The sequence below is a fragment of the Neltuma alba genome, unplaced genomic scaffold (assembly GCF_004799145.2).
Source record: "Neltuma alba isolate B1F8T4 unplaced genomic scaffold, ASM479914v2 tig00012474_pilon, whole genome shotgun sequence".
Lineage (NCBI taxonomy): Eukaryota > Viridiplantae > Streptophyta > Magnoliopsida > Fabales > Fabaceae > Neltuma > Neltuma alba.
Genome location: NW_021636949.1, coordinates 1 through 15,768, shown reverse-complemented (window position 1 = coordinate 15,768; position 15,768 = coordinate 1). Strand labels below are relative to the sequence as shown.

Genomic DNA, 15,768 nt, shown 5'->3' with positions numbered 1-15,768 from the left:
GTGAATCAATTTATAAATACCTTTTAATCTATATATATATATATAACTCATTATAAATTAAAATACTTTTTCATATACTTATTTCATTTCCATTGTTTTTGCCTTTCTTTTGTCTTTTTTTTTTTGGGGGTTATATTGTTTTACGTGCTTATATATCTATGTAGAGATTAAGGGACTCAAGGCCCTTGCATTTTCAGGGTATATACATATCAAAATTATTTATGTAGCCAAATTCCAAAATATATTAATATAGTTTTGCTCGAAAAGAATTCACCATAACAATCTATTTTGTTTTTCTATAATATATTAATATACTTTTTCTCAAAAAATATATTAATATACTATTTTTATTTTATGTTCATATTTTAAAAATAGGAATATAACTTTTCTGACAAAAAATAAAAATATATCAAACTTTCAAAATAATAAAATATAATATGATATTAGATTTAATTTGAACAATTTTAATTAAAGTAAATAATAAATTACATATATCTATTAGAGAAAAAAAACATGTTGTTCACCTCAAATCTAAACTTATCATTTCACGATGAGGATTTATTTTTTTTATATAAATTGTTGTCATTTTTAATTGATTTACATGTTACGTATAAAAATATGTGTTATTAATCCCAAATTTAGATTTATCTTTTACAATCAGAACTTGTTATTTTCAGATGAATGGTTGTCATCTAGTTGAAATTAAAGTAAATGAGTTAATTTTTTTTTTGGCATTATAATGTGAATAAAGCATGTTGGTTTAGGGCTCACCCATAGTATTAGGAACCACTAGGTTGGGGATCAAAAAAATTCCTCCCCCTTTAAAAAAAATCCTCCTACAAAGGAAAAGCCCCCACTGGCAGCCCCCTCGCCAGTGGTTGGTGCTGGAGCTCCAACGGTGAATAATTGCTAGTGAGGCTCCAATGAGGAGTTCTAAACTTTTTTTATAAAAAAATCAAAGGGTATTTTTGTAAATTTTAGATTTTAAATTTATGTTTACTTTTTTTCCTATCATTTTAAAGTGTTAGGTGCTTAAATTAAATATCATAATTTCAGGATATTTTATCTAAAATTTTTTCAAAATGATTTGAAAAAAATTATGAATTTGAAAGAAAAAGTTAACTGAAATTTTGCATTTGATATGTATGCAAACCTCTCTAACTTGTGCATTTAGAAGCAATGGAATAACTAGTAAGTAGACCTATGATTCATTTCTAAAATAATTATTAAAGAATATACAAAGAAATATTGAATCATAATTACTTTTCTTTTCCTTTTTTTTCTGTTATTGATTACAATATTATCTTTAAGGAGTACATACTAAAGGGAAGAAGCACCTAATACCTAAAACTTACATCAGCAAAGAAAGATAAAAACCTATACAGTCCGAAACTAGGAAATTAGTGCCTATATCAGTGCCTAAAGGACCTTGGATAATCTTTTGGAAATTCAGGTGGTCAGGAGAGTAGATTATGAGGCTGAAATTAATGGCAGGTTGAATTTGTGGCTGATTGATGATGAATAACAGTACTTGAAGAAACAGGGAGAGAATAGTGAACCACTTTGCAGCTCTTCTTCTTACTTGGACTCAAAAATGCCTGAAAATATAACCCTGAAAGGACAAAGTAATAGAAAATAACTTCTTACCATGGGATCACTTCATCCTCTAGTTGGGCAGATAAATTGACCAATCTGCAACATTAATAAGAAGAAGGAGCAGGCATAATTGCATTATGTGAAGTGCGCGGCTCGCTTAAAGATAGCATATGCTTTTGATAATTGACTTCTAATTTAATTCTATTAACCACCATTGAGGGGTGAGACTCAAAGTGTTCTTTCGGCTTCTTATTCCTCAAGAACCACATATAATAGAGAGTCCAACATTATCCTCAAGCGTAGCATTGCATAAAGAGTCCATAAACCAAACTTCAACATCAGTTGCTAGAATTGAGTGTGAGTAAAAGTCCCATGGAGCAGAGAACCAAATTGCCCAAGCCCATAGATAGCGGAAAAATAAGTAAGATCTATTTTCAACCTCTTTTTTATGCAGTGAAAAAAAAACCGGACCGAACCGGCTGGTTCAACCGGTGAACCGGTGAACCGGCCAGTGGTCCGGTCCGGTTAAAGCAATGAACCGGTCATAAAATGAACCGGCATCAACCCGGTCAAACCGGGATAAACCGGTGCAAACCGGCAAAAATCGATATAAACCGGTAATGAACCGGTTTGAATGATATTTTGCTATTTATCTTATTTTTTCTTATTCAACTCCTAATATTTCAATCACTATATATTTAAATGAATTTTAATAATAATTTTGGTATTAATAATTATTAATTTTAGTTATTAAGAAATCATAAAGATCAAAATCCTTAATGTTATTGTATTTTGTTTTAATTACAGTCAAATTATTGTTGTATTTCCTTACATTTTGTTATTAGTGATTATTAATATTGCTATACTTTGTTATTTTTAATTAAATTTTATCATTTTAATGTGACCGGTTTGATCCCGGTTTGACCCCGATCTGACCCATTGACCCTTGAACCACTACCTCAACCGGTTTTTTGTTCCTTGTTTTTATGAGAGAAACAGGAGGTATCACTATCAATCGGAAGATGATGACACTGTAGAATTTCTCTGAAACAACTTTTCTAAATAAATCTATAAATTTAACTTTTTTAAAGTAACTTCAAGAAATAATTTTTTTTATAACCAAACTATGCTAACAACAAATTCAAATCTATCACAATCATATAAACTAACTTACTATATAATAAGGTTATCTATGATAGAAAAGAGCAACGTCCAATCCTACATCCTATCATAGATAAAAGAACTTTTCTTAACTCATTCAAAAACAAACCATGTTAGAAAAGATTAATATCATCCAACATGGTTATAAAACAACATATTATATAGCTCATAAATCGAAATAGCAAGATTAATAAATTCATAATAAACAGATATGCAATTATAGGTCTCTAGCTAACTACCAGCATACATACCACAACAAAACAAATCAAAGGACACAAAAACATGATAATGCCTAAGTCAAGTAAACACAAATTGTCTTGTGATGGCAATATATAGGAAATAATATAACTCATAGATCGAAAAGGTGCTACAAGTCGTTATTGTAGCTTTACTCCTCCTATGCCTTTGCTAACGTCCCTCCTCTAAAACTTTTACCTAAAAAATGTTAAACAATAGGAATGAGACAACATCTCAGTAATTAAATCCCTACCTATCACACACATTAGGATGGGCTAGCGAGGTATCCGGTGGGATACACAAAGTTAATAACAGTCAATAGACATTTATTTAATAGTTAGATTCACAATAAGCATATAAGTCAAATATTTTCACCAGTCTCCTGTAGCTAGTAATTTCAGAAGAGATAACATATTTTTCATTTATTCAAAAGATATAAATATCAATGAAGATTTCATGTCATATGCAATCCATAAACCCAAATCCACCCTTATATCCTCCTTATTTTTGTCGATTGGACCACAGGCTAAGTTTTTTCCATTTGACTGGTTGCTCTCACAAGCTCATCACACGAGTGATATGAACTGGCTAAAGACCACAGAGCACTCGATAGACCATGAGTTCTCCCCTCGAAGAACTCATGGAGTGTCGCAGTCCCTCAAAGAACTAGTAGGACAACAATAGTGGCCAACTATAGAGCTTCATATAGTGGCCAATACCACGTGACAAGTATTTAGATCTCAATAACTTCGATCATCTCCTCCACAACCCATAACAAATGCACATGATTCAAAACATTCAAATGGATATACACATATACAAGAAACATAACTCATTAAAACTTTAAATCAAGCATCATATTCTAAAGGTCAATTATTTTCAAACTAACTTTATTCAGTTCTCTTCAACATAGTATCCCACAAGATAGTTTATGCAAATAAAAATTTCATATAAAAGAATTCAATTATAAAAACCACTTACCACCACATGCCAAAACATGCAATAGATAGAAATTCAGTTACATAGTCTCTTAGCTAACAATCAAACACAAAAGAAGCTTGTAATCGAACATACAGCAATAGAGTTCATATCTACAAATAGAATTAAAACATTATCTTTATAGTGTTAGAGTAAGTTACTCACAAAAGTTCTAGCTTTTAACTCCCTCTCTGACATATTCACGGTTACTCAGACTTTTAGCTCAAAAGACTTTTTCTAAGATTTGTAGTAAGAATATATATATATATATATATATAATGACTTAGATTCAAATCCTAGGTTCTCTTAACTTACATTTATCATTAGAATCACTAACTTTGTAACCTAGATAGAAAACCCTCAATTTATAACTTATGTTATATCTTTAAAGAATTTAGACAAACAGATTTAATTTGAGTTAATTTATTCTCACCACTGAAGTTTAATTATTGAACCAACTATTAAAGTTAATGTCTTACATGTCACAAGGTTACTCTTAAAATTTTGGATCGATCCAATGATGAACGAATTTAAAAACACTAACTTACTATTCAAGGTTCTATCTACCAAATCTTAAAAAAAAAAAATTTGAAAACTTACCTAATAGCTTGTAACTCAAAGATTGGATTGACGATCCAATTGTTAAAATTGACAAATTGGATGTCCCAAACTGACTAACCAAATTTCAGGTTGATCCAACAATTCATAAACTCAAAACTAACACTTTTTTAAGACTGTCTAAAATATGTATGAAAATTGTTTGCTTACTCATAACTCTACCTACTACCTCCTATATATATATGGGCTCCTAGAGCTCCTTCATTCTAGCATTTAGTTAATGTGGGACTTCTATATCATGTTATACTATTTATTTCTATAATATCATACACACACATTCATACACAAAAGTCATGATTAATTAAATTTGCCTACATTTTAACCTCTATTAACTTGTTGCTAAAAAATATTTATTTATAATTTTAATTAAATTCTAAACATAAAAATTTAGGATGTTACATTCTCTGAGAGGGAGAACATTTAACAAGAAGCATCATAAAAGCAAACTAACACTTGGTAGTAACCTTAGTCTGTTCATTTGTTTCCAAAATAGTGGAAAGTCAACATTGAAGGTAGACATAGAACTAGACGGCAGAAGCGTGTAACCTACAGCAAGAGAATATACCCCCTTGTGTATTTCCTTGCCCAATAATAAGATCAGATCTATTAGAAACAGAGAAAAGGGTTTGAAAAAAAAAAAATTCCCACTTCAAAATCATATAATGAATTAACTAAACTCTTGTTTCAACAACCTCTCTAATACAATAGTAAATCACTCACTGACGTAATAGTCAGTGAGCAAGGGGATTGCAGTGGCCACACAAAGCGGCTGAAGGGATTAATTTGCTGACCACTTCCCATCAACTAAAACATGTGATTTAGTACATCTCTGACATAATTACTTTTCTCAAGTTAAGAAATCATACATCAATAGTTTAAATCTATAAAACATTTAGAATAAGTATATGCGAGATTACTTATACAATACTATAGCAATGCAAAAGGGATGAATATCATCGTTAACAAACGTGTAAAACATATATTTCCAAGTGCCCAACCCAAGTCCGGTCAAAAAAAAAAAAAGTGCCCAACCCAAGGAAGAATGAATCAGAAAATTTTTTTAAAAATTATTCATAACTCATAAAATCAGAGCACAAATGTTTTTATTAAGTTGCATTTCTAAAATTTTAATGATGCATGGAGAGATGTGGCTCTTAAGAAGAGAGAAAAGTAAATGTGCTTACATGCCTTATCTGTGCATCAAACTATAAAGGAGGTAGAATAAATAAATAAATATTAAAAAAATTAGTTAAATTAGTTATCTATAATAAATAAATATTATTTTATCTAAAATATCCTTATTAATTATGTGCCTTATAATGGTAACCTTTTCACATGTACAATTACCATGATTACTACTCTAAAAAAAGTAAAGAAATATGAAAGATAAAATGAATTGTGATTTTATATTTAAGACCAAATTAAATTTTTAACTAATTCTTATAGGTGACATTAATAATGTATAAAAGCACTTTGAAGATATAAAAATTGATAAAACAATTGCTTCAACTCCATTTAGGATAGTCCCTGAGACCTTTTTTTCCCCATCAATTATATTAATTTTCTCATTCATATTTACGGGAGAAAAATTTAAAAGGTGAATTATTACTATATACAAGACAAATTACAAAATTTGAGCAGCATTTAATATTTTTCCTAATATATCCTTATCAGATGTATAAAATGACTTGACCACATGGAGTATAATACCGTTTCTCCATGCGGAATTTAAATTTCTAAAGCATTTAAGATTGGGGGAAAAAACCAAGTACACAAGGGCAAACTTGAAAAGATAAAAGCATAAACGCAAGAATTAATTAAATTAGTTTTTTTGACGTGCGAATTATTCTTTTAGTTCTATTGATAAGTCACTTTCAACATGTTTAATACAGATTAAGAAAATTTTTAAACTATATTAATTCTCATTTAAAATTTAATAACTTTTTAACTTTATTCTTATTTAATATACATTATATATCATGTAAATAAAATCAATACAATAATAAATAAAAAGTAAAATTATACATTCATATGAAAAATTTATCTCAGTACCTTCTAAATAGGATTAAAAAATATCTTTTCTTTCTCTTTTTGTCTTATAAATCGGAAGAGAGGGGTAGATAACTTTGTCCCACAAAAAGGAGGAAGCATCAAAGTGAGAAGCGGCCAGGTTTAATGATTTGGTGGGATCCACAAATGTTGTGGTTGCTGAACTGCTTCCTTTTCCTTGTGGATTTATACCAAAGTGAGACTTTTTTGGGGATAAAAACAAAATGATATTAAGTAAAATGAGAATTTACAAGGTTGAAGTTACATGATAGAAAAAGAAACAGGGCAAGTATAAAGGCCAATACAACTATACAATGATAAAAATCATAAGGTGAAGCAATCCTAATTATAGTAGCTGAAAATTGAAAATATTTGCAAGGGGTAGAGAACATATGAAAGTGAAGTTGAATGAAACTGAACAAAATTTACCATATATGAGGTGAATGGAGGGGAAACAATGGGATTATCAAATTTTAATTAAAAAAATATAAGATAAAAAATGACTAAAAATAATTAAAAGCTTTTAACTCAACTTTTGTAATTTTTAAATTGAATTTGTTAAAAAAAAAAAATTCTCCTCGCCTCTATTTTCTTTATACCAGATGAACCCTCAGCCTCAGGGAATGAATACAAAAATTAAAGGTCTGCTTGCCCTCCTCACATGCTCCACTACCTCATACCACTAGGATATTATTGACCAAATTTTGCAGATAGGAGACATATCTCTGTATTACAAAATCTTCTTTTAAAAGAAAGTATCAAATTAAGTTGATTAATTTAAAAAGATTATGGAAACTAAATATATTAGAGAGAATTTCAATAAACCCCATGAGTAGCTAATTAATATCAGACAACCTCTAAAATATTTTAAAATTTCAGTCAACCCTCTTAGACCAAAATGAAATTAAAATTTAAGAGTAGAAATACAATTAGAGTTGCACATAGACAGGACTAGAAAGGACAGGACCTGTAACTGATGCCTAGTCCGAAAGATGAATGGACTACATTTTGTAGTAGCCGAAAAATTAGAAGGTGAAGCAATCCTAATAATAGCAGCTGAAAATTGAAAATATTTGCAATAGGAAGAGAACATATGAAGGTGAAGTTGAATGAAACCGAACAAAATTTACCATATATTTGGCATGAGGTGAATGGATCGAAGAGAAATGGATGAAAAAATTTAATAAGTTTGATTTAAAATATTAAAAAAGTGGGTTTTTAAAATTTTAATTAAAAATATAAAATAAAAGAATAACTAAAAATAATAAAAGTTTTTAACTCAACTTTTGTAACTTTTAAATCAAATTCATTAAAATTTTTTCTCCCCGCCCCTCTATTTTCTTTATGCCAGATGAACCCTCAGCCTCAGGGAATGAATGCAAAAATTAAAGGTCTTCTTGCCCTCCTCACGTGCTCCACTACTTCATACCATTAGGATATTACTGGCCAAATTTTGCCGATAGGAGACATATCTCTGTATTACAAATTCTTCTTTTTTTAAAAAAAAAAAGTATCAAATTAAAGTTGATTAATTTGAAAAGATTGTGAAAATTAAATAAATTAGAGAGAATTTCGATAAACCCCTTATAACTAATTAATATCAATCAACCCTTAAAACATTCTAAAATTTCAGTCAACCCCATTAGACTAAAATAAAATTTAAATTTAAAGATAAAAATACAAATATACAATAATACCCCTTTTTAATTTTTTTAAAAATAAATATTAATTATCGTCGGAGGATTTTCTTAAAAAGAAAAATAAGTGGCTAGGGGGTTTAAATCCATAATCCCTTGGCACACCAAAAAAAAATATAATCATCCAGCTAACCAATCCACTTGGTCATATAATGTAGAGAAAAACATTTATAGCAAAATAAATGTCCAAGTGTAAATAAACAAATGAAATTCAACGATTTACAAGTGAAATTCAGTCATTTACGGCAAAAATTTGGTAATTTACATGAAACATAAGAAAATTCTCAACCCCAAATGTAAATGTTTAGAATTCAACAATTCACAACTCAAATTCAACAGTTTACAAGAAAATTCATAGTGTTTTTTAATGTTTATGTTTCTTGTAAATCACTAAATTTGGGTTGTAAATCACTTCTTTTATTTGTTTTGTAATGTTTATGTTTCTCATAAATCGTTGAATTTGAGTTATAAATCACTAAATTTTTGTTGTAAATTGCCAAATATCACTTATTTATTCACACTTAAACACTTATATTTGGGGTTGTTAATTTCCTTATGTTTCTTGCGAATCGCCAGATTCAGATTATAAATCGCCAAATTTTTGTTATAAATCTCCTAATTTTACTTGCTTGTTCGTACCTGAACACTTACATTTGAGATTATGAATTTTTTTATGTTTCTTGTAAATTGTCAATTTTTTGTTATAAATTGTTGAATTTTACTTGTTCATTTACACTTAGATACTTGTATTTGTTTTGTTATACATATTCTTCTTTGCATCATAGACTTATTTTGAAAATGGTTGGCTTGGTGATCTTTTTTTTTTTTATGTGTCAAATGGTCATGGGCTCAAAACCCCCATGGTCACCTTATTTTGAAAAAAAATTCTCCGGCCACTGGCACCGAAAGTTGGAGCTCCAGCAACAATTAATATTTTTCTTTTAAAAAAATTTTAAAAAAAGAAGGGTTGTATTGTATATTTACCCTTAAATTTTAATTTCATTTTGGTTCAAAGGGGTTGACTGAAATTTTAAAATGTTTTGAAGATTGGCTAATAGTAATGAGCTACCAAGAAAGTTTATTAAAATTCTCCCAATAAATTATTCAATTATAATATGTTAGATGATATTTCCAACATACTTATACGTATCATTAGATTATATATCAATTTATAAATTAATTTTAGAAAAAACAATAAATATGAATATTTTAAAATAATTTATTTAGTTTCGTTAACCTCCTCAAATTAGTTAACGGAAAAAAAAATAATGGTACGTTCAGAAATTAGAATTTAAATGTAGGTGCTTGAATTTGAGAAGGCTGAAATTACTGATTTGCTGGCACATTTATCGAGCCAGATGCGACAATATGTTTGATATTTTTTCTCTTGATTACATTTCAACAATGAGTCATCATATTTTGTCTGTTAACTAATACTGGGCGGCAAATAAATTAATTGATTATGAAGAAAGTCTTGCCATTAATTCCATAGCTTCCACTCCAAGCATTGTCAACTTCTTCTTGGAGTTTCCTTTAAAGTTAGGATTTTCTGCAAAGTCTGGGCCAGGGATTGATTCTGCAAAATTTGTTCTTTCAAAGCAGTCATAAGATCATGTTTGAACGTATCAATGCTGTACATAAACCTCTGACAACTATACATGAACGGTTAAAAATTACAGTAACTTTTCAAGGTAAAATAATAAATGAATGAATTACAATAACTATTGCTCATGACCAATTTTTTGAACAAATAGAAATAATAATTACCCACCTATAAATTTATGTATACTGAATAATGGAATGGATAAGCTGATTTAGTTTTTCCCATAACTAGGCCCTGACTCTGCACGCCTCTTATTATGAAGAACTATGAGGAAATGAAGTCAAATAAATTGAACATGAATTACAAAAACCAAAGAGGAAATGAACTAGGCTCATTCATTCATGCATGCATTATGCTGCAAATGCTACTCACATCTATAGAATTGCATCCTCAATCTGATAATCTTCAAGTTTCAAAGGGATTGATTACATGGCGCTTTGTAATGATTTTGAAGGGAACTGAAGATTGTAATCTACAAAAATCTTATTGCTTCGCCTACTTGTGAGGGTCCAAGTGAGGGTATAGTCCCAAAATATGCTCAGGCATGAAGTCATGCCTCGTCAAGATCCCAACTATTGGAGGTCTCTGCAAAAAGTTCAGATACAAAGATCACTCCAAGCCATTATAGATGTTAAAGCTAACATAACATACAAAATTACTATTTTCATCCTGACCGAGTATTTTAACAACCTAACATATGAGTTATTCGTTTCAGAGATTGTAATAGAATTTTTCACAGGTCATCAATTATCAACTTAGCTTCAGTTAGAGTGCCTCTATGACCAGTGATCAAGTGATTAAGGTTTTAAACCATTTGAAACCTTTAGTAGAGTCAAATGCATACAAAAGACTTACTGCAGGTGTCTTCGGCACCACCAACAAGTGTCTGAGGCCGAGCTCCCGGAAAAGAACTGCAGCTTTTGCTAGAGACATTGATTCCACCACTGTATACGGTGACGTGTTAGTAATTGGATGGAGATCAACATACATTTCCATCTCCTCCTTTGAAATGTCCAAATCCTCAAGCTTGGGGCCCTTGCCCAACCCTGGCTTTGCAAAATCCCGTGCTTTGAAGTTTCTCATAATAGTAGACCCAGTCATCATCTTCTGCTTTGTGAACTTCTTCCTTTTAAGAAGCACAAGCAGATGTGACCGTAAAACCAACCCAAACAACTCAGGAGCAGCCGAACAAGGAGGTTCATCGATTACAGGAAAGCCATGGTGCCTAGTAATCCTTAAGGCATGGATGATATTTCCCACTTTTTCAACCCCAGAAAAAGTGATCAGAGGGCCAGAGACAACATCACTTGCAACTAAATGCCTCATGTATGGTTCAGCATGTGCTTCCATATAAGGCAGCCCCTTCATTTTCACCATCTGATCATATACACCTTTGTTGAAGCTATCAGCCACAGTCTTTGAAACAAGAAGAACCAGCATCACCAGTGGTAGCATTAGGAGGTCATTGGTGAGTTCAAGGAGTATGACACAAATAGAAACAGTCATTCTCATGGTACCGCCTAGGAAGGATGCAGCTCCAAGGAGAGCGAACAATCCAACATCAAGTACAGTGAATGGACTTAAAAGACAGCCAGCGAGCCGCCCATATGAGGCCCCGGCAAGTATGACAGGAATAAATAGTCCAGAGGGAACAGCAATTCCATAAGTGATGATTCCAAGGAAGTATATGGCAACAAAGAAGATTAGAAGTGTAGAGAGATTAAACTCCTTGTCTGAGCCTGCTATAAAGAGGTTGCGGATGGCATCATCATTAGTAGTGAAAAAGAGAGAAGCAAGATCATTGTAATGATTAGGGGGACATTGGAAATTCTTGTAATGGCCAGAGCGACCTACGGTGGGACACTGGTCCCCCAAGTTAGGAGGGCAAGGGATGCAGTTTGATAGCCATGGAAGGCCAAATGAACAACAAGAGGTCAAAAGGGAGATTGTGACAACAAGCACAATTTTAAATATAGGGCCTCTCCTGCAATCCATAACAATATCAATCAGCAACCCAATAAAAGAATAAATAAACACAGATTACACAGTTATACAGACATAAAATATGAACTGTTGATATTGTCAAATAATAAAAGTCTAATATATACAAATAATATTCTACTTTATGGCCCCATTCTATGGCTGCATATTTAATATGAAGGAAACTTAGAGCAAGATATAGGCTGTATGATTCATGACACTCTAAGCGTAGAAAGGGGCTTTGATTGCATACTCGTTCATGATGCTATAAGTGCGAAGGACCTTGTCCACAAGGTAATTGTAAAGGCTTCCCAAAATCCCTCCAATGACACCCAGAAATACAACTGCCAGGAGGTCAGGGGTGCTGTATGCGGGCTTTGCTTCATTAACATCAAACATTATCAACCCGCCTTCCCCAAAAAGACCACAGTTTCCACCCCGACACAAGTCCATGAAACTTCTCAGTACTACTGCTACTACTGCTGTTGTGAAGAAAGTCCGCCACAGAAGAGCACTCCTCCACCTTAAAAAGAATGCAAGTTCAATCAAATAAATAAACTCAGTCACAAAGAAAATGAATCAAGTGTACATTTCCGCATGGTTTTTATGAACAACTTCCAATATAAGTTATCCTAGTGTCAATCATTTTGCATGAGAAAACCTATAAAGCAAATTATATGCCTAGATTCTTAATGATGACAAGGGAGAGAACCATGAAGCTGCTTCTTCGAGTGCAAAAAGGACACCACCAACTGGAGCACGGAAGGCAGCAGCAACCCCAGCAGCCGCACCACATGTGATCAAATCCCTTCGATCTCGATCATTTTTAAAGAATCTGAGCCATTTCCATGTCAGCCGATACTTTTGAGAACCACCTTGTCCAAGTAAATTGGCTATGCAAGCACCAGTATGTACCATAGGTCCTTCCTTACCAACAACAAACCCCGCAGCAACACCAAAAATTGAACCAAAGATCTGCGGAGTTCAAACCGTGTTTATGTCAATATAATCCAGTCAATTTTTCAGTAACCACTGCATATGAATGAAATACGCCAGCCATAAATCTCAATATTACCAAATGCTAGAAAAATTTTATTGGTGTGGTTTCTGGTTTTTAAAATGAACAAGGCATATGGAATTGACATGACAAATTTGAAGAGAAGGAATTACATTTTCCCTTGAAAATACTCTAAAATCAATCATAAACCTTAACTTAAGAGCTTAAACTCTAGTATTAAAATGGTCCTTGATGCATTGATTGGGAAAGAAAAGAAAGTTAGATCTAGCATCTTGATAGAAAGTAATTGAGGTGTGAAATTGTCTTTAACAGAACACAAATGATGAGGTTCACATACATGCACTTTGATATTGATAGTTTACCAACCTTGACAAAGAGGGTACTTGGAGCCAATATAGAATGGGCATCTATACCGTTGAGGTAGGCCTTCACCTCAGGTATGCCAGACCCAGCTGCTGCAGGGGCAATGTAGGCACAGAGGATGGCCGCGGCAATGGCCAAAATCATGTTACAACCGGCCAATGCCACAAAGGCCTGATAATACCTGCACTGGAGTAAAGATAATATTGTAGTTACTCCAAGGCTCCTTATAGCTCACTTCATTGCACGTAAAAAGCCAAGAGTGCATATATACACACTTTTAGGTCTTGTAGGGCATTAGAACAAAGCTCAAAATGTCAATACAGACACAGAAGAACAAAGATTAGGACCTAATATAAATTTTTTGTGCTCTCTTCACTTTCATTTTTCATTTCAATTCATAATCATACACGGTTATACTAAATTTTGCAGGACTGTTACGCTTAATATGTATGCACTCACACAACAACAGACCTAGGAAGCAAAGAACCTACAAAATTTAGCCTCTTTTTCATCAGCTTCAAACCAAACAGAAATGGTGAACTTAAAATATGAAGCTGGGCTAGATTGAGGATCCCGGAAAGACAATTATAGGGTTCAACCTTACAAAACTAAATCAATATCAATGAGACACTCTATTTTCTCAAGGAGAAATGACAATTACACTTGAAACTGAGGAAAAGGGAAAATAAAGAAACAATAAACAAAGATTGCATTTGATTGATAAGAATTAGGCATACTTTTCTTTGAGCATGAGACTGTTAGTGAGTAGAAGCTTGAAACCAGCAATGTTCTCGACAGCAAGGTTATTAAAAAAGCCAACAAGCCCTGTGCTCAAACCAATTAGAAGTGCAAGAGTCCATTTAAGAACAATATATTGGCATATTTCGACCTTCGTTCTAGACCTCCAATCTTGTTTAAATAGATCATTCTCAATGATCCTGCAAGAAAAGAACAAAAGTGAGGCAGAAGTTATGCGATGATCCGTGGAACATAATTCAAAACAAAATCAATCAGGGTGGTGCCATTTTAGCTTAAATAATTAAGAAAACAACTCTGAGGAAGAAAAATGCTTTCTGATAAACAAGATAAATGATCTCAGACTGAAGAACCTCAAAAGAAAAAGGGGGAAAAAAGAAGAAGAAGAAGCTCAGATTGACCACCTTTTGACTCATTTCCTACAGAGCAATAAAAAAATTCACATCCATAACAGATGATTTGAACAATGATGAGATCAAACAAAACACTCGACGGAAAACCCAAATGAAAGATTTGCTTTTCCATGAAAATTCGGAACAAGGGGAGGAAAGGAAGCTCAACTTGACCACTTTTTGACTCATCTTTTTATTGAAAAATCAAAAACCCAACTCCACCATGACAGATGATTGGAAGGACAATGAAATCAAAGTGATCAGCTGACAGAGAACCCAAATGAAATTTTACATGGAAATTCAGAGCAAGAGGAGGAAAGGAAAAATAAAAAGGAAGAATACTCGTAATCAAGACTTTCAATAGGGCAAACATTGGCTCCAACAATGGCGAGCTGCGACGTGTTGTTCATCCTATTGTTCTTGAGAAGCAAAGGCTCTCGGAGATAGGATTCTTTGATGACGACGTCGTCTGATGAAGGTTCTGAAGTATTGTCTTCCCTGTCTTGTTTGCCATAATCATTCGCCATGATCATCGCCACCCCACCACCCTCTATCTCCAGGTCCCTCTCTACTCCATTCCCATCCATTTTGAAACTTTCAGGGCTTCTTCTTAGTTCTTCGTTTCCTTCAAATTAACGCCTCTTTGACCTCCAGAACTCTCCAAAACCAAAACAATCATCAACTTCACACTTTATTCCCTCCTCCTTTTTCTGCCTCTCGGTCTCTCTCTCTCTCTCTCTCTCAATCTCAATCTCTCCTTTCTCGCTGCCTTTCTCTCTCTCTCTCTCTCTCTCTAGTGAACTTTGAAGAATCTTCTTCTCTTCCTACGCCATTGTTTACCAATTTGTCAAGCTGCTCTCTCTATCTGTCACTCTTGGAAATAATTCAATTTTTTCCCTCTTCCTCTTTCTCTTTTTTTTTTTTTTTGGCCTTTGTTCCCGGTTAGGGAGAAGCTGGTAATGAGGATTTGATGGAAATAAATCAGCCAACTCCGAAAAACGGCTTTAGGAGAAACAGAAGGAATGTGTGAAAATTAATAAATAAACAAATAAATATACAGATTCTTTCAAATTTTGGCAAAAAGTTATATAGATATTTTTTTGGTAATAATATAGATGCTTTTTGAAATACTCCTCCGGTCTTAATGTAAGACCCATTTAACTAATTTGATTAGATTAAGGAAGTTAAGTAAGTTAGGTAATTATAAAAAAGTGACACATTTTTCCTAAAACACCATAATCATCTTTTTAATACCTCATCTCCCTCTTCTATTTGATTATGGTTGAGGGAGTATCTATAGGGGTAATTTAGAGAAAATTG

At 32.5% G+C, this 15,768-nt stretch overlaps 1 protein-coding gene across 1 annotated transcript; it reads right to left on the bottom strand.

Annotated features, from left to right (window-relative positions):
- Nucleotides 1-10,028: 10,028 nt before the first annotated feature.
- On the bottom strand, nt 10,029-15,349 carry LOC114727431 (chloride channel protein CLC-c-like). Its single transcript, XM_028914138.1, has 7 exons — nt 14,791-15,349; nt 14,038-14,238; nt 13,304-13,481; nt 12,632-12,894; nt 12,173-12,442; nt 10,795-11,923; nt 10,029-10,524 (listed from the first exon to the last, which is right to left on the bottom strand). Exons 1-7 carry the CDS (start codon nt 15,033-15,035, stop codon nt 10,435-10,437), a joined length of 2,376 nt encoding a protein of 791 aa, XP_028769971.1. The 5' UTR covers nt 15,036-15,349; the 3' UTR covers nt 10,029-10,434.
- Nucleotides 15,350-15,768: the final 419 nt, after the last annotated feature.